Source organism: Mauremys reevesii, linkage group 2, assembly GCF_016161935.1.
Source record: "Mauremys reevesii isolate NIE-2019 linkage group 2, ASM1616193v1, whole genome shotgun sequence".
Classification (NCBI taxonomy): Eukaryota; Metazoa; Chordata; order Testudines; family Geoemydidae; genus Mauremys; species Mauremys reevesii.
The window spans coordinates 172026027-172051186 of NC_052624.1; the positions used below are offsets into that span (position 1 = coordinate 172026027).

The 25160-nt window shown below is 42.0% G+C and overlaps 1 protein-coding gene across 4 annotated transcripts in view; it reads left to right on the plus strand.

Annotated features, from left to right (window-relative positions):
- The window catches only part of FARS2 (phenylalanyl-tRNA synthetase 2, mitochondrial), a 324031-nt gene that overhangs the window by 221581 nt on the left and 77290 nt on the right, over positions 1-25160 (plus strand). For 2 of the 4 annotated variants that reach the window (XM_039525765.1, XM_039525767.1), the window contains exon 7: positions 2772-2923. In XM_039525765.1, coding sequence (XP_039381699.1) covers positions 2772-2923 — 152 coding nt within the window. Of the gene's footprint in view, positions 1-2771; positions 2924-22224; positions 22268-24578; positions 25073-25160 lie in introns of those variants that run through there. The other 2 variants (XM_039525766.1, XM_039525769.1) reach the window with 2 other exon arrangements.

Here is a 25160-nt window from a genome sequence, read left to right on the forward strand (position 1 = left end):
TATTAAAACAGGAGTCCTATCACATTACTCATTCTACATTTTCTCATTCATTGATGAGGAGTCCTATCACATTGGTATCTTTAACAACATAATGTTCGTTAACTTTGTATTAACACAGTAAGTCTAGGGTGTCTCCAACATTCACAGCTCTGGCTGTGATGTAAGAGGTGTATTCCTTTTATTCATTTAGAGTTGGTATTGTCTCAAGAGCTCCTGTATGATGGCTTTATTGTGTGGAGTTTTGAAATTGGTGTACAGGAGATGAATTTGTTTGACAAGTTTATTCATGTAACAAGTTGGATAATCATTCGTGATTCACAGTTTGATTCACAGGGATTATTAATTTAAAACTTGCACTATATTCCTTATCAGATATTCATTGAAAGGTTTACACTGTACGTAACAGGATTTGTATAAATCTGGGCACTGTAAATTTGTCCTACTAACAGGTTTATTGCTCTATCAGGTATTCACTTAGGATTTCACTGTTCTATCATAAAACATTCCCAATCAGAGAACACATTTTTTATTGAGACAATGTACTTGTACGGACCAATGCCTACATACGAATTGTTGAATTTGTATAAACAAAATAAGAAAAGCAATTTACTCTTGTAGTACCCAAAGATCCTGTATACATGTACTTAATTAAGATGCAACGTTTTAGTGGGAAGGCAGGAAATAAGATGCTTGCCTCCCATCACCTTGTGATGGTAGCCTCCACTGCCCATTTGTTACATTTTCAAACAAACAACTTTGTGCTTTCTCCCATGTTGCCTGAGATGCTTTAGAAGCGCTCCGTGCAAACAGCGGTGAAGCTACCTCATTATCCACCTTTGAATTCATCCTCAAAAATCTCCTTTGCTTGATTCCGACATTAAACTTAACAACAGTTAGTCTGCTAGTATACAGAGACCACTACTTACCATGCTGACCAATATTGTCTCACTGTTTACTTGCAGTCCTCTATCTGTATCCGTTTGTTGTCTCTTGTCCTATGCTTAGATTGTAAGTCCCTTGGGCAAGGACTGTCTTTTTGTTCTGTGTTTGTACATCACCTAACGCAATGGGATCCTGTCTGTGACTGGGGCTCCTAAGTGCTATGGTAATACAAATAATTAGAAAGTTAAGCAGGACTAGGAGAAGAGAACTACTGCTGTCTGGTTCCGGTTTTTGTTCAAAATAAGGATTGACCTAAAGAAAAAAATCTCATTAAGGGCCAGATCCAAAGCCTGTTGACTTCAGTGAGCTTTGGCTTGGGCCTTAAAAGTCCAGTGCATGTAAACATTGGCCTCATTTTGTTCCTCCCTCTCCTCCCTCTGTGATCTTGACAATATCCGGGCATGCTCTCCTGACTACTTAGATCACGAGACAGGGTCTTCTAGTCTACAGCAAATAGAGTGACCAGACGTCACGATAAAATTGGGACCATCCCAATATTTAGATGTTTGTCCCATGTCCCGACCAATCTTTGGTCACGACACAATTTGTCCCGATATTTCACTCCGCCAGCAGCACTGTTTTGTTTTTGTTTTTGTTTTTTGCTCCACCGGCGGACACCTCTCTCTCCAATATTTTCTTCCTCTCATCTGGTCACCCTAACAGCAAAGGTGACACATTTACCACTGCATGCTTAGAGAACATATTGTAATGATTATGAAAATATTAATTATCTTTAAAATAGTCTGTATTTTTTTAATCTTAAGGCTTTTATTGTAACTAAAATCAATAGAGGAAATTAACTGATACTCCCATTTTTTTAGTCTAAACATGTTCTTTGCTTTGTCTACAAATAAGAATGCACCAAGAACTGTAAATCAGACCGTTTTAGCATTAAATTGGACATTGCAGAAGATAAACATAAACATTACAGAAGATAAATGAGATAAACATGGTAAAATAAACTACATGGAAATGTTATGCATGAATGTGATAAGCATCTTTTTACTATGTGAAAAGAACTGTGTAAATCTTTAAACTGATTCTACCTTGAAAATTACTGTGATGAAATGGCCTCCTCTTATTGAACAAATTTGCTCCATCTATGTGTTTAAAGGTCATAAATCTTGACTAAAGTGACAAAAATAAGTTCTTACTACTCTTAAGTAGGTACACCTGTTCTTATGTAGTTAGACCTAGAGCTGTTAGACCTGCAAAACCAACACATCTAGGAAAGAGGCAGGTGAATTCTATTCCTGCTCACAAGTAATTAGCAGAATTAATGTTTATTCTAACTGCAGAGCCATATATTATTTTTTGAGTACGCCTGTTCAATCTCATTAAAGATAGGGAAGGGTTGCACAGTGTACCTGCATTGCTTGCCTTACAGAGCCTTGGTTACTAGTGGTGATGTGCAAGAAGGAATTAAGATTGAATATAAAAATAAGGTGCCACAGGATTCTTTGCTGCTTTTACAGAACCAGACTAACACGGCTACCCCTCTGAAGGTTGAATATGTTTGCGGAAATGGCAGCTAGAAGAAATATCTTTTTACTTCTGAACTGAGCAAAGGAGGCACTGAGACAATGAACATTGGAACCCCACAATGCCATTTTGAGAGATTAGCTTTTCAGCTTAGAACTGCACTTTAGCTGCTTGACAATTCAGTTTGTGCTTCTAAAAACAGTGCACAAAGTTTTCAAAATTTGAAGGAATTAACTCTATAAAAGCTTAGTTTACATGTTATTACAAGCATAAAATAGAATTTTAAGTATCTCTATCCAAATCAAACATTTATATAGATGTGTGTATATATATTTTTTATTTTTTAGCCTCTCAGCAAATATCCTCCTTTGATAAATGACATCTCCTTTTGGCTGCCCTCTGAGAAATACTCTGAAAATGACTTCTATGATTTAGTCCGAACCATTGGAGGAGACTTGGTGGAAAAGGTTGCCCTCATTGACGAATTCACGCATCCCAAGTAAGTAAAGCTCTTGAAATATTTCTTCCCCATTGTCAGATGATGATATGTGTTATCTAGAAAAATGTATAAAAACATGCTTGGTTATTACAGTGGCTGTACATTTACATTTTCATAGCTCCAAAATGTTTTCTACAGCACTGTTTTAAAAAATGGGTTTTATTTTATAAAAACTTCATTTTCCTTTTAAAGTTTTGCATGAATGTTGAATTTATGCTAAGGAGGGATAGTGCTGGCTGAAAACCAACTTCCCACATAGGTCTGCCAGTGTACCTCACCCACAACATCCCCATCCTAGTCCTAGACTATTGAACTATGACTGCTATTTGTTTGTTTCTTCCCTCCTTCCTTTCTTGTGGTCTGGTCCACACATGTATCCTGAACGTGCATTACAAGAATAGTATTGGGTCATATAAGAATATTGTTTATATTTAGCGTGTGGGAGGAGAGAGATTAGATTTTGCTCTCTTTTCTATTAGCCAGCCATGTAACTGGAACAATTCACACTTCCAGGCATCAGAATTCCTTCCTGTTAGAATAGGAGCACAGAAATTATCATACTGGAAAAAAAGAGTGGTCCATCTAATAGAGTCTATTATCTCTAACAGTGACAAATGCCAGATGTTGCAGATAAAACTATTTTTGAGATCATCCTTCACATAGTTTAAACTACCGTATGCCCTTTCAAGGAGGGTAAGAGGTAAAATTTTATTAGCTGAAACCATTTTAAAAATTGGGTTTTAAAAATAATTTATTTTCGGTCTTTTTTGTTCTTGTAGGTTCTTGTAGGTTGATGGGGCTGTGAATCTAATTGTGCAATATTATCTCAGGGGTGAAGGGAAATTTCTGACCTAAACCTAGCTGATAATCAGTTTATGCCCTGCATCCTGCAGGCTTTTCCTACCACAATCAGACATTTGACACCATTGTTCTCTTGAATTTGTTGTACATTGTATGCTGGATGGATCAAGTATTTTTCTGGCCTGGTGGTTATTGTGGTTCAACAGGTGAATAAGTTTTGGTTGGTTGTTGGCATTTTCTTTAAGCGGGCTTGGCGTTGTATGAAACAGAATTTCATTTATGAAAAGAAACGGATGTGCCACTTGAATTTATGGAGTCATCTAAAATCTCTGCATTTCTAGTCCCTAAGCGTTCCTAACATTTAAGCGATGTCTCCTGCTGTGAACAGGATTTTCAATTAATACCTCTAAACTGAAAAGTCAAATGTCCAGGAGAACAATATAGGCTATGATCAGATAATGAGTGCACCTCACCATAAAGAGAAATAGGATTATTAACTATGGAGATGGTGAAGAACAAGTTTGTTGCAGCCACACACAGCTTTTTCTTTTTATTGCCACTTGGGCAGCACTGTATTGTCAGTTATCACAAGACAATGCATAGACCTGAAAACTAGGCACACTGATGTTGATGAAAATACATTTTAATTGCCAGTCTTCATATCAATGTTGATACAATAAAAGAAGCATCAGAAAGTTGTTATGTAAAAATGGGAAAGACATGTCCAGAACTAGTCTAACTTCCTATATGCTAATTCTGTGTTTTTTACTCTAGGTAAAATGTCTGTTCCATTGACTGTTTTTGTGTTGCTTGCCATCTTCTCAGGATACTGTGATTAAAAATGTGGTACTGCCTTTGTTGCTAACCATACTCTTTGGGCAAAATTCTGAACTCTCATCATGCAGCAGAGGGTGACCTCAGGTCTCTACAGAGGCTGGGGGATGGAAGAGTCCTCTGTCTTGAGGCTGCAGTAGTCCCCTCACCCAGCATGTTCCCTCACTTCAGGCACCATGGCCTAGTCATGGCCCAGCTGTCCTTGTCCCAGGACCTCCCAGCCTATTGCCCACTAGAACTCTTGCATGCTAGGGTGTAGGAGCTTTGATGGTGATGATCTCTGTAGCATGTGAAGGCTGCAGGTTCCTGCATAGGGTGTCCCTTCCCCCCGCCCTCCATGGGTGCTGCTCCCACCTTGTCCTGTTTAATTGGATCAGAGCCTTCCCCATCCTTTTTCTGCTTGTAAATTATCTGCAGCACATTTAGATTTTTATGAATTTATTTGCAATTCAAAATTACTTGATTTATAGCTTATGTGAACATATTTGTCTATTCAATGGATTGCTTGCAAAACTATTCATTGTGAATATTGTTTTGCGTATTGAGCTATGACTAGTCCCCTCAGTCATATGTTATTGTTTCTGCTAACTGATTGAATGACTTACATATGCATAAAGAGCTTTCAAGATGGCTGTGCAAATACTTCATTAATACATATTTCTACAAGTATTTGTGACATTTTCCCTTTTCTCCAACATGCTGGTGAACAAAAATGTTTTCATGCAAATTTTTCGAAATCAAAAGGGGTTGTGAATACTTAGAATTTTATGGAACGTTACAGAATGGACAGCAGTTGGTAAACATTTCCAGATGTTCTGCAATAACAATGGTGCTATCCACGTCCATAAATTCAGTACTTGTTTTATAAGATAATCTATCCAATATTTTTGAAATTTCATCAATAGTTAAATCAGAAAGTGGTCCTGCTTTTATGGTCAAGACTTTGCTAATTTTGCAAAAGAAATGGGTTTTCAGGGAGGAAAAAAATGTTGTCCAAAAAGCAGGTAAATAGAGGAAAGATGTATGCCTCTCCTAAGTAAGCAAGATTGCTGCCATCCAAAAAATTCCAGTAAAAAGAGTATATGAAATTGCTGAGACATTAGTATAAGTAATGCATTCATGCAGAGATGATATTCCAGTGAAGATAATGAGAATGCACATGCCTGAAATAATAAAAGAAACACCAATCAATAATGCCCGAACTTCCAACAGAGACCACAAAGTGAAATAAAGTTGACAATATATATATATAAAATAGAAAATGAGCTGTACTGTCTCATTTTAAAACCAGAAGACATGACATGGGTGAAACAAACAGTTTAGAACAAAAAAACCTCTCAATTTTATCCTGTATCATTATGGGTAACAATAAGGAAAGGTTAGGAGAACAATACGTAGAAATTATTCCTGTTTAAAAGAGATGCCTAAAAGGGATAGCTCAGTGGTTTGAGCATTGGCCTGCTAAACCCAGGGTTGTGAGTTCAATCCTTGAGGGGCCCATTTAGGGATCTGGGTAGCAGCGTATTATCGCCTAGGCCAACTAGGCCTAGGTCTAGGGCGGCAAATTTGCTCGTGACACCTCCCCAACTCCGTCCAATCCCCAGCCCACTTCTTTCCCAGGGCGCGCCGCGCTTCCCTCCTTCCACTTCTCTCCCAGGCTTGCTGTGCGAAAGCGCTGGGAGGGAGGGAGAAGTGAGTAGCGGTGCGCTTGGAGGAGGTAGAGCAGAGGTGAGCTGGGGCCCGCAGGTGCAGGGAGTAACCCGGGGGGCTGGGAACCGCTCCCCGCCCCAGCTCACCTCCGCTCCACCGCTGCCATCCCCCGAGCGCGCCGCAACTCCTCCCTCTCTCCCAGACTTACTGCGCGAAAGCACTGGGAGGGAGAAGTGCGTAAGCGGTGTGATTGGAGGAAGCGGAGCAAAGATGACCTGGGGCCGGCGGGTGCGGGGAGTGACTCTTGGGGGGCGGGGGAGGGCTGGGAACCGCTCCCTCCCCCAGCTCACCATCACTCCTCATCCCCCGAGCGTGCCACAACTCCCCTTCTCCCCACTCCCTCCCAGGCTTAGCAGAGGTGAGCTGGGGGGAGGGGGTTGGCAATTTTTTGAGGGCCTAGGGGCACCAAATTTGTTAATCCGCCACTGGATCTGGGGCAAAATTGTATCTGGGGATTGGTCCTGCTTTGAGCAGGGGGTTGGACTAGATAACCTCCTGAGGTCCCTTCCAACCCTGGTATTCTATGATTCTGTTCTAAAACAGAAGTGACTGAATGCTGATCTTTAGAAAATGAGTTGAAGGCTGTACCAGCAATATGTTTTCTAGACTTAAAAGTTTTAAACTAGTGTTGCTAAATATGTTGGCTCCAATACAGTGTGGCAGTTTGGAAAGTGCACCAGCATAGCCACCTCTGGAGGATTGCATCTGAACAGGGAAGTCCTCCGATGACATATAGCCATTGTAGCAGCTCCTAGTACAAGTGATCTGTCTTAGGAGGAATGGGTATGGCCAGGACAGCCCATGATTGGTGGAACATCCTATTGGCCTGGCTGATGGCAGGAGTGGATAGGTGGAGAAGAGGCTGGTGGCAGGTTGTGGGCACAGGGGCAGAAGGATCTGTACCTCTAGAACACACTTCCCTTCAGAACCTAGAATTGAACCCAGAAGTCCAGAGTCTCTGTACTTCTCTGGTTAAAGCCACCTTTGCATGCACTTTCCTGCCTGAGCAACACATCTCAGCCCAGCCCCTTTGCATACTCCATAATGGTGCAGGACACCATGGAATCATGTGTTCTGAAAAGTTTGTTCAATCTCTTGTGGATACATTTTTCCAGTACAGGATCTGGGCCCCAATTTTAAGTTTGACACAAAAATTCTCCCTGTGAGATTAGTAGGAAGGTACAGAGTGTAACAGGGTGACTTTCCCCTTTAAGGGCTAGAGGCCACAGAGCCAGCCTTCCCTAGTTACTAAATAGACACACCTGAGCAGGGATCAGGTGATTCCCCTACAAGAGTCTCAAGAAGCTTCAGAGAGGGAAGTGTCAGGGTCCTAGCAAGGGCAGTTGGGATCAAGGGTCAGAGAAGGGTCAAACCTGAGGCTTAGAGTAGCAGAGGAGTTTGCAGTCAAGTTCCAGGCCGGGGTCAATACCAAGGATCAGAGTCCAGTTCAGGTTTCAGTGTGTGGGTCAAGAGACGAGGTCCAAATCAAGCCGAGAGCAAAGACCAGGGTTCAAGAACAGGGAGCAGGAATGGTCAGGGCAGCTACAGGAGATATGGGCTGTTGCCTGGACAATTCCTGGAATGCCCTTTGGGTTTATATAGGGCAGGGAGCCAATCGCGAGCCATGAGACTGCTGTCTCTCAGACCCCTGGAGGCAGGTCTTGCCATACTCTGTGCCCACAGCATGTTGTGGATAGTGGAGCATGAGCTAGTTATAGCTGCTACTGGTTGGTAGTATGGAGATATCTGCCGCAGGCTCAGGGTTTGAGAAGCATTGGGCCTTACAGGGACGAAGCTCAGGAAACTGCAGAGTGTGAGAGAGGCTCCTGCGAGGAGGACCTTGACACCACGGGAGTTTGGGGCTTGCAAAGAGTAAAAGAACTGATACCCAGCTCTGGGAAGGAAGGCTGGGGACTTCCTACCTTAAGAGAGTGAACTGGGGTTGGTGCCTAGAATGCCGACCTGTGTGACAACTAAATACATTGGATCCCAGAAAGGGAGTGGTTTTAATTACCTTTTGACTGTGATCTGGAGTTTTTGAGGAGTCCAAGTAGGGAAATCAAGGCAAGGCACTGCAGAACAACCTGGTTACGACCCTGTTATATGGAGACTAGGTGGGTGAGGTAATATCTTTTATTGGACCAACTTCTGTTGGTGAGACACAAGCTTTTGAGCTTATACCAAGCTCTTCTTCAGGTTCTGTTACGTGACAGAAATATATAAAACTGGAAACCAGAAATGAACTGTGTTCTCAGTGGTACTTAACAAAGTAAATTTTAATCAGAACAATTAAAAATACCCTGAAAAGGCAGTATGGCAGAGAATAAGCAGGAAAATTTATTTTGCTGCCTTTCACATGCAGTGTTAAAATGACGGCAAGGGAGTAGTGAAGGAAGGTTGTTCCTGTCTTTGAATGAATTTCTTGTGTATTTTCTGGAGACAGATGTACATTTGTAAATGTGTAAATCAGGGGTGGGCAAACTACGGCCCACAGGCCGCATCCAGCCTGTTGGACCTTTTAATCCAGCCCTTGAGCTTCCGCCGGGGAGCATAGTTGGGAGCTTTCCCTGGTCCAGTGCTCCAGCCGGGGGGCAGGGTCGGGGGCTTGCCTCGCTCTGCTCCACGCGGCTCCCAGAAGCAAGAGCAGCCAGGGGACTCTGCATGCTGCCCCCACCCCAAGTACCAGCTCTGCAGCTCCCATTGGCCGTGGTTCTCAGCCTATGGGAGTTGCGGGGGCGGTACCTGCGGATGGGGCAGTGTGCAGAGCGGTGTGGCCCCGCCTCTGGAGGGGGGACAGGCCGCTGTTTCAAGTAAACACCGCCCAGATCCTGCACCCCTGATTGCCCTCCAAACCCTTTGATACCAGCCCTTAGCACTCTCCTGCACTCCAAACCCCTCATCCCCAGCCCCACCCCAGAGTCTGCACACCCAGCCGGAGCCCTCATCCCCCTTGTGCGCCCCAATCCCCTGCCCCAGCCAGCCCTCCATACAATTTCCATACCGAGATGTGGCCCTCAGGCCAAAAAATTTGCCCACCCCTGGTATAAATACTAAAATAGGAACTGCCACCATTTCAAAATGTCCTGGATATAGAATAATCAGATGGCCAGTATCTTGTCTGATCCCTTCTCCACCCCTCTTTGCCTGCCATATTAATTGATAAAGGGGGCAGATTTGTAGTGGGGTAGGGAGAAGTCAACAGATCCCATCTTCTACCACAGTCTGTCACATTGCTCCCATTCCTCCTGATTAGATTGTATAAAAGCCAATGTATGGTACATCCCCTTATTTTCTCTTTTCTTGCCATACTGTGCTTCCTTTCCCCTGCCTCCTCCCCCCACAAAAAATACAGATCAAGCAATGCATACAGAAATACTTTTAGAGCTTGGTTCTTTATCAGGGATGTATTTTTGTTGTGTTTTCATTTTGCTTCTGCAAGAGGTGAATTACAATGGAATAACACTGAAACCCTGTTTGCTGCTAGTATTACACAAATTTAAACACAATTAGTTCAGTCCCTGAACTCCTTGTTCTTCATCCTGAGTACATTACAGTTTGCTGAGGGATTCTCTGAGATTACCTTTAACTGCTGACCTGGCAGAGTCCCAGTTGTTTCTCTGCAAAGATCACCAGAAGAGCAGAGACTGCTTGACAAGAGCTATCAGAGGATAGAGGCCTCCTTTTAATGAGCTGTGTGCTTTAGTGCTCTGGAGCTTTTCATTTCTTTGGTCAAATAAACGGAAGACTAATATTTCTGCATTAAATTAATAATTTATATCAGGGTCTTTTGAAGACTATTGGCTGGCTTCTGGCCCTTTTCATCAACCCCGGTAATCGAGCAAGCCTCTGAAGATTACACAGTGGTTTGTAAAAGCCGGCGAAGGCCTCATTTCTCCTCTCCCCTTCCTCCCACACAAAATAGCACAACTTACTTTCTTCAGTGAATGAGAAGCTCTCCATGTTTCACTTTTGTCTCATAGCCCTCAAAATGACCCAAAAAAAAGCTAGTAATGAAGATTGTTCCTGGAGCACTCATCCATTGGCATTCCACTCTTGGCATGCATACGCCAAAGATCAGTGTCTTTTGGCTAGCAGTGTCCTTTCAGGTTGTGTTTGTGTCCTGGGCATCCTTACGCCCCTGTGACTGAGGATGTAAAGAGAAGAGCAGGCCCAACTGTCACTCAGTTCCTTCTCACCACCCATGGCTGCAAAACCGAACTCCTCAGTGTCCGCATCTTCTGTTTTCCTTAGCTGTGAATAATTGTGTGTGTATTAGCATCAGTTAGGTAGTTTATCATTGGCAGGTAAACCGCCAGCCTTTTGGAAGTTGTACTTTTTGTATTTTTTCTTCTCTGATCAGAGAAGTTGAAGTCTCCTGGCTTTAAGTATTGCCCCTCTTGTGAGGCAGCAATTCCAGTAAAGGATACAAGCACACAAGGTGATTTTTCTGGTTAGAGGAAGTACGTAGCCCTGACAAATGTGCTGTAACTTAGGTGGACCTACCCCCTAGTGAAGACAAGCCCTCAGTTTGCTTCGTTTTTTACATATGGGAATATCGTGGGTTTGAGAAATTTCAACTCTGACTCCAACACTATAGGGCAGGGATCGGCAACCTCTGGCACGCGGCTCACCAGGGTAAGCACCCTGGCGGGTTGGGCCAGTTTGTTTACCTGCTGCGTCCGCAGGTTCGGCCAACCGCAGCTCCCACTGGCTGGGATTTGCTGTCCCTGGCCAATGGGGGTGGCAGGAAGCCGCAGCCAGCACATCCCTCGGCCCGCGCCACTTCCTGCAGCCCCCATTGGCCGGGAGCTGTGATCGGCCGAACCTGCGGACGCAGCAGGTAAACAAACTGGCCCAGCCCGCCAGGGTGCTTACCCTGGCGAGCCGCATGCCAGAGGTTGCCGACCCCTGCTATAGGGTATGCACTCTGCTTGCTGTAGTAAAGATTGCAAATTGGGAGTAAAGAGAAGAATGGTGGTAGAGAATAAAATCCATGTGCGGAGAAACAAAGTGAAACTGGTTCACAGAGGAGACAAGATTGAAATCTTTAGACTGTGAGGGTGAGAAGAGAAATCTAATTAAGTAATAAATAACTACAAGTAGGCATTATATATGTCATATACAGGTCGCCCACTTTGTGCTAACCTAGAATGTTGGGTTCTATCTCAAATTTATAGAACAGATATCTCTTTAGCTAAAAAGCACTTTTTAAAAAAAAAATTGAATTGTCCTTGTGTGGGAAGGGAAGCATGGATTTAAATTATAGGGACAATATGCATGAACTTCAAATAGATTTGAGAACCCCAAAATATGTGCAGTTAGTAAAACCTCAAACTAGCGAGGCTCATCCCTCTACTTCTATCAGTTCAGTTTTAAAACTCAGCCGTAAAATATTCTCCCTGGGTTGAAATTGGCTTTACTTCAAAATCATCCCCAGCAATTTGGCTAGCAGTCAAAAGACCAAAAAAGCTGAAATATACAGTATCAATTATCCACCACTTTAAAACTGTCTAAAAGCATATTTACACAATAGATCATAATAGCTGTTGTAATAATCTACTGGATTAATATTCATTTTCACAATTGGTACATATAACTATAGTTCATATTTAGATGACAGACTATAGTGGCCCAGAAGGACACACTGAAGTCCACTGGGGACATTATCCAATAAAAAAGGAAGCCTATGATAGTGAAGGTATTGTATGGACTTAAAAATACAGAAATAGAAATTGTCATACCAGAGTATACCAAGACACCATCTGGTACAATATTCTGTCTATAGAATAGACCTTAGTTCGGCTTAACACACAGCGCTTATATATGTTTATAGTGAAAATAAGAATGCATTTATTTATCAAAGAACAGAGATTCATGTGATAGCAAGTAGGACTAATGGAAACAGAGTTACATATAAAATAATATCATAACACATTCTAGAGCTTAAATTTAACAAACAAGATGCCCTCTTTTCTCAAAAGGTGCTGCCTACTACCCAAAGTTCTTCTTGCAGCATTTTTCAACCAGGATGGCTGACATCCTCCTTTCATGAGACCAAACCTGCTGGCAGCTTGTCTCCCGCAGATGAAGGATGCCAGGGCGTCTTTCTGCACCCACAGATATATTATACCTTTACCTGAAAACAGGGGTCCCTCCTCTGCTGTTCACCTCTTCCTGTTTATTTCTTCTCTTGAAGTCCCCACAATCTCTTCATTGGCATTTGACTGAGTTCACAAATAGACTTCTATTGTAAGAGAGACAATGTTAAACCAGGTAGGTAAGAGTCTCCCACCTCTGGCCTTGTGGAAATGGTCTTAAGGCATATTACCTCTGGATGACCAGCCTTTAACTACAAGACCCTAAAGACATATTTAAGGAGATATATAGGAAATTATCATCTGCACATACATTTTGCAAAGATTGTCATGGCCAACGTGACACAGGCTTTCAGTAAAAATCTTACATGACATTCTTTAATGAGTTACAATGTAAATACCAGACCCAGGGGATCTCTTGTAACCCTTATGCCCTCTGCCAGTGACACCAAGAGATTCTTGGGTCACAGCATTACCTTGCACTTGGCAATGCTGAACTGAATCTGACCATTACTATGTTTTGTGAGGTCCTGGAGTACTTTAATCCTCCCTAGTTTTGAAAACCCTAACTAATTTTGAACCATCTAACTATTCATCCCTACTACTAAGTGCTACCTCTTATAGTTTTCTGAGTAGATCTGGGACTAGAAGTACAGACTTGCTGTGTGGAACTTTGGACAAGTCACTTAACTTCTCTTTTTTTCCCTATCTGCAAAATGAGTATGATAATATCTTAATTAATGTTTGTAATGTGCTTTAAGATACTCACTTGTAATGGTGTTAAGTAAATGCAAAGAATTAGGTTGATAAGTTAGTTTTTATATAGCCTCTATTTGGTATTTGCTTAGAAAAAAGTAATTTTTCATCACATCAGTACACTAAAAGAAAAGGTATAAAATGGACATCTGTTTCTTCTCTCTACATTTACTTTCAGCTTACGCTGGTTGTATATTTTTAAACCGCTTTTTTAATTTTATTTCATTTATTTATTTTTTTGGTGAGCTGTAGTCTTTCTGTTCAGGTTTTTGGTATAAAAGTATAAATACACAATTTTCCTTCACCCTCAAAATGACTGAAAATGTACTTTGGCATGCTTTTAGGTGTTATGCCTAATGTAAATAATAGAAAGTTACGAACATGGATCAATTGCAAATGGCTAACACAGACAGTAATGTTAACATTAACATACTGTATAGAGTTACCTACATTTTAGAGGAGTTTTGATCTTTAGAGGAGTTTTGATCTTTAGAGAAGTCTTGATCCAAATGCAAGCTTTGCAGCTCAGGCCCATCTCTGTAACATATAGCTCCTAAAGGGTGGTCAGTGCCCTGAATCCCATTAGCCATCTGGAGATGAGGGTGATCAGAACCTTACAGGACTTGGTAATCATTTTCATAGACCGGTAACTTTAAACAATTGATTGTTAGTATAGAATATCCACCAAGTACAAAACAAACAAGTTGAAAACATTGTGATCTCTTTCAGGAATGCTGACATTTGTTTGTTCTGAAATTACGAAAACATGTTTCCTTGGTCTAAATGTTAACATTTTCCAGCATAGAGATAATTAAACTTTCAGCTGTTTATTGCAGTGAATCGACTTTTTAAAAATCCTTCCTAGCCATAGAGAGTTTTTTTCTTACAAAAATTAGTTCTGGAGCCATCAGAGATGAAGGGCAGAATTAATTATTTAGTGCTAGATTCATCCCTTTTCTGTGAAGTTACAGTAAGGGGTGAAGAGGGGCATCGGGACTTTCTCCCCTTCCCTCCCATATAAATAGCATTATAGGGTCTATTCCTAGCCTCAAGACCATCTAAGAAGTGCCTGGCTACCATGTCAGCTGGCACTTCACAGCTCCAAGGGAGCGTGGTCTGCAGGTAAGACCGGAAGCCCAGAACTCCAGCTGGCAATTACATATACAGTAGGTCGTAATTCAGGGCAACTGCACCTGTATTTTCCTTTAGTGATTCAGCAAGGGCACACAGTCACAGGCTTCCAGTTCCCTAGCCATTGCCTTTCTTGGGTGGAGACTTGTCTCTCTCCCTTCTGGCCGGGTATCACCATGCTAAACAGCTTCCTGTCTTCACTGTTTTATTCCTAGACACAGACAGACTGCCTAAGCAGACCTGCTTGCTTTATCTTCAGAGACTAATAGCAGCGTCACTGCCCATAGTTAAGCTACCACACCATTCTTCTAAGCAAGTATATTTGATTATTAACGTAAAAGGACTACAGAGAAAACGTATTAAAAATATGCTTTGCTCAGAACAAGAACACTCATGAGAAGTTTAGTCCATCATTTACACAGTTCAGAGGTCTTTGAACTGGAGTTCTCAGGAGTGGGTAATCGGTATACAATTGGTTTCTCTTCCCAGGGCGTAGCTTCAAAAGGACGAATTTGAAGTGGGTCATTTGTATTCCCCTAAATATTCCTAGGAATGCACAATACACATGCACTGTCCCCAAAGGTCCTGAAAAGTTCCTAATAAGAGATTGCATGAGTTCTGTCTTTCTGCTAAAGAAGCTCTATAGAATCGCATAATAGTACACATTTTCAATATTAAAGGTATTAAATGTAATTCAATAAGGTTTAACTTAACACCATAACGTTTGCCCAGGATATTGTCATATCTGTCACACTGTGATAAACGGTATGCAGGAGCAAAGGACTGCTGTGCTTCTCGTGAAAGGTTTACTTGGTAATGTACTGTGGCTCTCTGACTGGAATCATTGTTCCTTGCATGAGTAGAATGATTTTTGTGACAGAGAAGTGTCTGACACCAGTACTACCACCTCATTCCTGCCTCGCCATGCAGCTCCCATAGGGAAGGGTAGAATTTTTCTCAATATATACTTAAGAGGAACTTGAGACCTTTGGGGTTTAAAGTAGGTGTTGCTGATAAGTATCTGAGCCACTTCACAGAGCTAAATTAATATAAGGCAAAACAAATGCATTATGCATTAAATAGGAGACTTAATTTAAGGGCAGAATGGAAGCTGTACAGAGCAGCTGATCCTGCTAACTTTGAAAAATAATAAAGTTATGGACAAAGATCCGAAACGGGACAGAAAAATATTTCCTCACTCCTCCCATTCTCTGTGGCATGTAATGAGTTTCCATCTTTATGGCTTTGGATATAACACTATCAAGGAGTGTTGTCTCACTGAATCTGCTTACAAAGGCTTTTGCTAGTTTATTTTTTCACAAACGTATTCATATCCACTATAATGCTTCTCAGACTCCCATAACGCCTACAGTAGTGTGCTGTGGGAGACAACTCTTGGGGGAGATTCTGTAGCGCACTAGATTTCAGCCTGTGGGCCACAAGGGGAGCCACTCACCTGCAACTGTCTGGAGGCTGGAGCCTTCTTCTATCCCTTGTGTCCTGTTGTAGCTGATTTGTTTAGCCACTTTTCACCAGCCCATTGCATGCTCAAAGTATCCCATGAGTCACAGTACTAATTCCTGTGAAGTGCTTTGGGAACTCTTGCAAAGGTTTCTGGGATGTGTCTGAGGATTGATTGTTAAGGACTGACTTCCGGATAACATAGTGGAAAAAACGGTGAAACTCTTCAGCGGTAGCTTCTTATTCAGTGTGATTCTGGCTATCCCTTTTCTATATAACAGAGCAATAGTCTGCATTTGCCTGAATAAATGAATCCACATGTTCTTCCATGTGGCTTAAGGTTTCCTCTGTTCTTGTTACCCATGAAGGGTGATTACATTTTTAATGGAATATCACTGGTGATATATCACACTTCAGGTGTTTTGTTTGTTTTTTTCCCCCCTAATGGAATCCTGTGGTTTCCTCTTTATCTTTTTTCCTTTCTTCTGTACCAGTCTTCCCACAAGTTATCATGTCTTAGCCCCCAGCCTCCAACCAAAGAAGAATGATGGGACTCCTACTGAAGCCTGTTAACACTAACTTTTTTCTAATAGTGAAAAATGTTGTTTGTTGTGTACTCTCAGAAGAGCCCTGGATTGCATAACAGAACATAGCCTGACCCAAAATGGATCTGAATACAGTGGTCTGAAGGAAACCGCAGACTTTGATGGCAAGCCATTAAGAATTGTTATTTGTATGCTGTCTGTCAGAATGTTGAGAGTGGGAGGAGAGATTTGTGTCTTTCTTTCCTGATTGGTTGATTATATATTGCCTTTCCCATCAGTCAGTCTGCAAGGAAATTGGCGTCAGAGGTCTAGAGTAATTCTGCACTGTTTCTCATGTTGGATTTTTCAAACTGGGGCTGGATTCTAAAAGCTGAATGATCAAAAAATGTAAAATCTGCAAATGCAGCTGATAACAGGGAAAGGAGGTACAGTCCTGAGTAACTTTTTTTTCCTTTTATAAATGTTGCATTTAAAACATGAGCCAATATTTTCAAGCATGACAAATTATTTTTGGGGGCAGGGCAACTTGACATGTTAAAGGAATCTGAGTCTCAGGGTACGTCCATACTACCCGCCCGGATCGGCGGGTAGCAATCGACTTCTCGGAGTTTGATATATCGCGTCTCATCTAGACGCGATATATCGAACTCCGAATGCGCTCCCGTCGACTCCGGAACTCCACCACCGCAAACGGCGGTGGCGGAGTCGACGGGGGAGCCGCGGACGTCGATCCCGCGCCGTGAGGACAGGTAAATAGTTCGAACTAAGGTAGTTCGACTTCAGCTACGCTATTCGCGTAGCTGAAGTTGCGTAGCTTAGTTCGACCCCCACCCCCTAGTGTAGACCAGGCCTTAGAAGTGTGATGCTCCACTCCTGTGAAAATTAGGTCCTTTTCAGGTGTCTCAACTTGAGTAGTGAAAACTGAAGGCACCAAAGATCACTCATCGCTTTTGCAAATCTTGGCCAAAATTTATTAAAAAAATCAGGGATATCTGATGATTATTATAAGAACAATAATTTACATATGTTATTTTTACTCTATAATTTAGATGTAGGTGTTTATCTCTATAGTCATGCCTTTCATCCAAAAGCACCTCAAAGTGCCTTGCAAATGCAACAAATATCTATACTATATACACGGATACCTTCATCCATCACTAAACTTAGACCCTTCTGGGATGCAATATGCTAGCTACTTAACACATAGAAGAAGAAATTACAGATAGGATTTTAGGTAGGTTATTAGCCCAAAGGCTAATTTACCAAACTAGAATTTTTCCAGAAGCTTCTGCTTTTCCAGCACAGAGTTTGTTGAGAATCTTAGTTTTATTCCAAGTTCTGCATGTGACTGGCTGTGTAACCTTACATAAATATTAAGATTTTCTGTTTGTAAAATGTAGCTGATGATAGTGCTGTAAATCACTTTGAAATCTCAGATGAACAGTCCTGTAATAGTAGCTTTATGTGAAGACTCATATGGGATTTAATATCTATTGATAGCATTTGTATTTATAATATGATTTCAGTAGTTTGATGTAACCATATTAAATTTTTTTCAGATCATTGTAATCTCCCCTCTTCCGTTAATTATTTTTAAAAACAAAAGAAAAAATTGTCACAGGATGTTTCATTAATACATTCGCTCAGGACCTTGGTATTGTCTTATCTGAGACTGCATTTCCTGCAGCACAGAGCCCTTAGTGTTAGCCCAGGGCATTGGTTCAGTACTAACTCAAAAGGTAGAGTACAGTACAAACTCTTAAACCATCAGCAGTACTTCCTGGAGCATCCTGGTTTGTTCCTTTGATGTTAGCCATTCAAGTACTGATTAGGCTTCTCCTTGCCTGGCTGTGGGAGCACAGCCCACTTGACAGGCTTCAAGTTATCAGTATTTTAAAGCTAATGAAAATATATATAAAAATCTTCTATTTGGTGGTGGTATTTAGATAAGAGCTCCTTATAGGTGGCTCGGGTGGCAGCTCCTATCTTTAAGGTTGCCCAACACTTCCCATTATAAGACCATGTTTTCAGTTGCTTAGAACTTTGCCAAACTTTAATTGTGCAAGCTAAGATTTTTCTATGCTGGATGTCTGCTATGGGCAGATTTAAGTTTCAACTAAAATGGCGCAGCCATTTCTCACAATGAGCTTAGGGAAAGATACATTTTGCCCATGTTAAAAAATAAATTTCTGGGAATCATTTCACTGAGAAGCTCTAGTTCCTCCATGCTTTCGAGCAAGGACTTAAAATTTGGCAGAAGGTTACTCTGGGGTTGGGGCAGTGGTGAGCTGGAGCCAGTTCCCACCGGTTCGCAAGAACTGGTTGTTAAAATTAGATGCTGGTGTAGAACCGGCTGTTAAAGGGCCGAGCGGGTGGGCAAAGAACTCCGGTGTGTCGTTTCCCCTCCCCCCCCGCATGCGCAGAGTGCTGTGTAGTGGAGACGTGTGTATAGTGTGTGCAGACAGAGTTGTGTGTTGCGGGGCGGCTGTGTAGCAGGGGAGTTGTGCGGCTGGGAGAAGGTCTGCACAGTGGTGGGTGTGAGGGCTGGGGGTTGTGCGCTGGGGAGGGATGTATAATGCTTGGGGTTGTGCAGTTCAGGTCACTTATGGTGTGTATGGGAGGAGGGCTGTGTACAGTGTGTTGTGGTTGTGTTGCTGGGGGTGCTGTATGCTCTGCTGGGCCTGCACAGGGTTCTTGCAGCACAACAGATTCTTTGTTGAGTGTGGTATAGATGGGGGCTGTTGTGCAGTGAAGGGGTTGTGTAGCTGTCGTGCCTTGGGTTGGCTTCCTAGGGCTCCTGGCAGCCAGCAGCTTGTTTGCTGAGCTGTAATTTATAAACATCCAAAGGGGACTCAGACTTTCCACTGACTCTGGAATTTGCTGCAGCTCCTGGAAGAACCTGTGTGATGAGGGCAGGAGGGAAGGGTGGACCCAGGACAGGGTGTGTGGGGAAGGGGGAGCTTCTTTTATCCTCCAGGGAAGAGTCAGCCCCCAGTTCTGCCTCTGGGTGGGTTCAGACCTCTCCTGCAGCAGCAAGCGGTGGCTATTGAGGCAGGGTCCACGCCCCCGGTTAGGGTGACCCAGATGTCCCAATTTTATAGGGACAGTCCCGATTTTTGGGTCTTTTTCTTATATAGGCTCCTATTACCCCCCACCCGCGTCCCGATTTTTCACGTTTGCCATCTGGTCACCCTACCCCGGGTAAGCCAAATGGAGCAGCCTATGCCCCTGTAGCACTTGGCAGTGCTGTGCCCTGCAGCTGTCTGGGGCTGGCTGGCAGCAACTAGCTATGGAGTTTGCAGATGGTTGCAGCTGTCCAAGTATCTGCAGATTCCGTCTAGGTCACTTTCTGCAAACAAGCTGCCTGTTGCAGTTCTCAGAGCCCCAAGCAGACCCCAAAGAACCCGCCCCAGCCACCCAAGGGCTGCGCTGGCATCCCCCATGCCTGCTGCACCCTAGGCATCCCCCCTCCATGGCTCTGGTACCCGTGGGGGCACTGGGACCTGCAGGGGGCAGAGGGGGAGGGTGGAGAGGGAAGTGGGGGGAGATGGGAAGAAAGCTATGGAGAAAGGTACAAAAAATACATACTGTGGAACATCCCTTAAATTATAACGTTTTATAGGGAACCGGTTGTTAAGATTATGGCAGCTCATCACTAGGTTGGGGGTGTGCCTTTTGCCCATGCAGTCTCTGGCCTCTCTGAGTTCTACAAGAAGACTGTTACTTGTAATTGTTTTTTGTGATTTAGACCTTGGTCTACTGGGAACTGGATGAGACCATCAAACTAATTTCTCATAGACTATTAGATAACAATTTTAGTCACTACGACAGCGGGCTGCATTTGGACTGGTAACTTAGACAGCAGTGAAAGGCTCTATATCCCATTACTAATCTCCTGAGCAATTCAGCCCCATTCAAAAGCTGCAAAGCACTGGGTTGTTGGGGGCTAGCTGGGCTTTCCAGGGCTTCTGGAAACCTCAGGTTAAAATTCTGTCACAAAGCTGAAGAATTGGTTTGGGATAATTTTCTTATCACGCTATCAATGTGGGCTTTTATACAGCATCCATCACAATTGTAAGTTGTATTGGAGTTCATACATATCCATCCCACCCCAGATACTGCTAATTCATGCCTCCCAGAGATGGTATATTTTGGGGACTCATAAATAACTTCTAACAAACATAATTTGCCATTAGAAAATGCATTATCAATATTCTTGTGTTACATTCAACATATAAACAGTTCTACTTTCATCTCACCTATTTTATCTTATCTCTAATACCCAATTCATTATCATATAACAGTTTGAAGTACTTACAGATCTAAACTAGATATACCTTACTAATGTTTTATTATTGTTTGTTTGTTTTGTTTTTGTTGGGATTCTAATTACAAGATATAATATCAGTGTTAACATATACAGTGAAATCAGATGTACTTAACTACTTAATTCTGTTAGTTGAGAGGATGCTGATATATATAGCACACTATAGCCGTTTATTATTACTGTATTATTATTTAATTTTATTATTATACATAAAAAGAAGCACATTTAGGAAAGAAGCATAACAAGAATAAGGTTGAATGCTCAGACTATATATGAAAACAGAAGTGAGTACAGCCAAATCAGTAAAGTTGTTCCAAGTTTGAAGGGTATGTGCTAAAAGCCATCCAGTAGTCTCTGCTGATCAGAGGATCAAATGGATGAACTGTTATTAAACAATTCAGAAGAAACATATGTTTGATGACCCAACTGTATTAGCATAGTTTACTTACAGCAGAGTGCAGTAGCATTTTAGGAATATGCTGGAACTTCCTTATTCAACAATTTTAAGAACTACTTTGTTGAAGCACAATCATAGGGGGGAATTATCAGGTGAGCTAAGATGCTGTGCCATTTAAGCTGTGCCCTAGAGATTTTGGGTATGGCTACACTTACGGTTTGCAGCGCTGGTAGTTTGCAGCGCTGGTCATCCAGCTGTGTAGGAGCAGCGCTGGTGTGTGGCCACATTTGCAGCATTAGCAGCGCTGCTGGGAGCAATGCATTATGGGCAGCTATCCCAGCATTCAAGTGGCCGCACCGTGCTTTTCAAAAGAGGGGGGTCTAGTGTGACAGGGAGCGGGGGGAGAGAGAGAGGGGATTTTTGGAGCCAACACTGTGTGTTTAGCTTCCTGACTTGAAAAATCAGAACACATTTCCAACCCCTTAGTCTTAACTCTTAATTGCAAAAAGCCTGCAGCTCCCCGCTGTTTCACTCCCTCCCTGCCTGCAATCTCATTTGATTGTTTACAGCCAGGTACAGATGATCACAGCAAACAGGAGCTCTGTTTGTTTTTTAGATAAGCAGTTCAACGGAGCTCGGATCGTCGGTTCTGTTGCATTCACTCTCCCTGCCTGCCTCTCATTTGATCGTTCACAGCCAGGTACAGATAGCTCCTGTTTGCTGTGATCAGTGTTTGTTTTTTTAGATTAGCAGTTCAACGGAGCTCGGATCCTCCATTCTGTTTCATTCACTCTCCCTGCCTGCCCCTCATTTGATTGTTTACAGCCAGGTACAGATGATCACAGCAAACAGGAGCTCTGTTCGGAGCTCCGATCGGAGCTCGTTCACAACAAAACAAAGAGAGGCTGCATAACAAAACAAAGAGAGTAATTTATAAAAGCATTCTGGGATACACCTTATACCGTGGAGGCCAATCACAGCGCTGGTGTGTGGCCACACTTGATGACCAGCGCTGCAGCACCAGCGCTGGAATCCTTATTCCCCATGCTGAGTGAGGTGTACGGCCAGCGCTGCAGCCAGGGAGTTGCAGCGCTGGAAGTGCCCTGCAGGTGTGCCCACTTACTAATTGCAGCGCTGGTGGAGGCTTTCCAGCGCTGCAAATCGCCAGTGTAGCCATTTAAAAGCACACATTACCTGTCACTCTTGTTGAGCCACCATTCTAGTATATTCATTTGTCTCAACAGTTTCCTCCAATTCTCAACATATCCATGATTTTTCATGACATTTGAAATTGATCGTGACCAGTTGGGCTTCTTCCTATTAATAAAGAGTTTGGGAACTTCCACCCTGGATTAAGTGCAGTATTTAATATCTTTGTTGTTGTTAACGTCCTTTGGACAAAAGAATAAAGAAATTTCAGTCTGATTTATTCTCCTGCTATAACCTTCCTACAAGATGTTAGATTGTCAGATTTCTTATTCTGCGCCTGTGCCACTTGTCCCCACACACGCTCCTGTAGGTCTGTATTAAACTAATCAGTGCCAGCGTTCTAGATCCTGACAGGAGAACTTTGAGCAAATGTGAGAAATAAGATTCTCTTCCAATCATTTCTTTCTTTAGACAAACAGGTTGTGACCTGCTTTTCCACTGCCTTCCCCTAGTCTTACACTGGTGTAACTCCTATGGATATACATGGCGTAAAGCTGGATAACAGCGGTGGCTCAGGCCCTCAGTCTTTACCATCTTTCCTGTTGATGGACATTTTCATCTAGTCATATTGCCATTCAGATCCTTGTTTTCCACTTCCCCTCAAATCCACTATGACAATACAACTGTAGGAGCAACTCTCTTAAAGAAGTTAGATCTCCCTTCACTTCACCTGCATTGTTGAGAAAGCTTTCAGGATGCTTTGTCCTTAGCAATTCCAGACAATGACTTAACACTCTCTCCATACATCTCTGGACACAATTCCAAAATTAAGGACCGTGTAGCCATGCAGTATTCTGGAGAGTTTGTCCAAACTCTCAAATCTTTCCAGTACCTTTGTGGATATTGCATATCAAAATGTTCAGCTTTGTGTTTGTGATGATGAGATATGAAATAATTATAACTTTTCTTTGTGCTGTTGTGTGCATGTATTATTGAGCTGTCCAAAGCATTTCATAAGTGTTGTAGGTAAAGTGATACACAAAATAAAGTTGTGTTTTACTTACTGATACTACCATGTCAGTTAAATTAAGGTGTTACGACAATGATTGTAGTTGTCTAAAGGCCCATCCTGCATTCGGTGGCACCCAAACCTCCTGTTGATTTCAGTGGAATTTGTGTGTAGGAAATGCAGGATCAAGCACCAAGAACTTCATCCAAAGGCCATTGAAATCAGTAGGAGTCTTTCCATTGACTTCAATAAATTTTGGATTATATCCTAAATATTTTCTTTCCTCCTAAAACCTAATCTGTCTGCACTAATTCAGTCATTTCTCTTGTGGCATCCTGGCCTTCCTTGCAACCACACTAAGAAATATAATAGTCATGAAAATACATTTGTTAGTCAAGAGGGTTGCATTGCTATTTGCTCAGCAGTATAAAGTAGTAGTACTTATGAATAATTGCATTAGAGTAGCTTCTGGTCTCAGCCATTAGGTTTTACACATAATGAGGAACTACAAATGAAATGTAGGTGCTGTAGTATGTATCTGCCCTTTACTTAGCCACCAATTCCATTCTTTTCATGCCTTGCGAAAGTAGCTTCTTCAGTATGAAAGCCTAAGAGTCCAAATTTCTATGACCTCACAGAAATGAAAGGCAGATTCATTATCGTTTTTTTGCACTTGCTTCACTACGCAGATTGCCTGATCAAGTACGGAGTATGAAATGGCACATTAAGCTTTCTAGATTTACCCTCAGATATGGCAATTCATCTAGTGTTTATTATGATTTTATATCCAGCAGTATACTGCAAGAATACAATATTTTGGAGGGAGTGAAGCATCGTTGTAGGCTTTGGGGCTGCCCAACTAGACTTGCATGTTTATTGACTTTATACTAAGTTTTTGTGAGCTCTCTTTTTGTATGGCTAACAGATTTCTTGCCTGGTGTTACTTGGAGTGTTATTTGCAAATCACTGACTGCTTTAGGCATTGGCATGGTTGGCATCATTTTCCTCCTTTCGAACTCTGCTGTCTTCAGAAAATCTTGTTCTCAAAAAGAGTAAATTTGCAGATTTGTAATGCAGTGCGCTCCATAAGCTTGACCACACATACCAGCACTAGGACATGAAAAACATGCACTGTTCTTGCTTTTGTTATTGCCTGCAGTATTTTCCTGGATGCTCAAAAAATAACAAGATTAAAATGTTTATATGTATTAAAAGATGAAATGGGAGAATGAAAAACAAACACCCAAAAAATCCCAAAAAGAACAAGGAGTTTGGGATAGTTGAAGCATTAGGAAGATTGGAAGTGAAATAACAGTGAGTTTGTCACAGTGGCTGTAAAAATTTGATATTTTTTTTTGGTCAAATCTAGGTTGCTCAGAAAATCCCGCACATTCCTTTCAGCGTAATAATGAACCTAACCCTGACATTTGGCATCCTTAGGTATAAGTGCTGGCTGAAAAACTATAACAGAAACATAGGAATTGCTATACCAGTCAGATCAGTGGTCCATCTACTCCAGTGTCATGTATCCAACATTGGCTAATACCTGATGCTTCAGACGAAGATGCAAGAAACTCCATAATGGACAATTATTAAATAATCTACCTGTAGCAGAATTTCTTCCTAATCCCCATCAGTTAGTAACTGGTTTATGTCCTGAATCATGAGGGTTTATTCCATGCATACTTTTTTAAATCTAATGTAACTGTGTGGATGTTCTCATTATCGATATCTAATCATGTTTGAATCTTCCTAAGCTCTTGGCATTGACGATGTTTTGTGGCAATGAGTCCCGCAGGTTATTTATCTGTTGTGTAAAAATGTATTTCCTTTTTATTGGCTCTTTCCATTTCATTGCATTTTGTTTTGTGTTATGAGAGTGTGAGCTCTCAACTTATTTTCTCTGTACGATTCATTACTTATATAACTCTATTGTGCCCCCTCCTTATTTATCTCCTTTCTAAACCAAATAAACCTAATCTCATCAATCTCTCCTCATGCAGAAAGTGTTTTCATGACTAA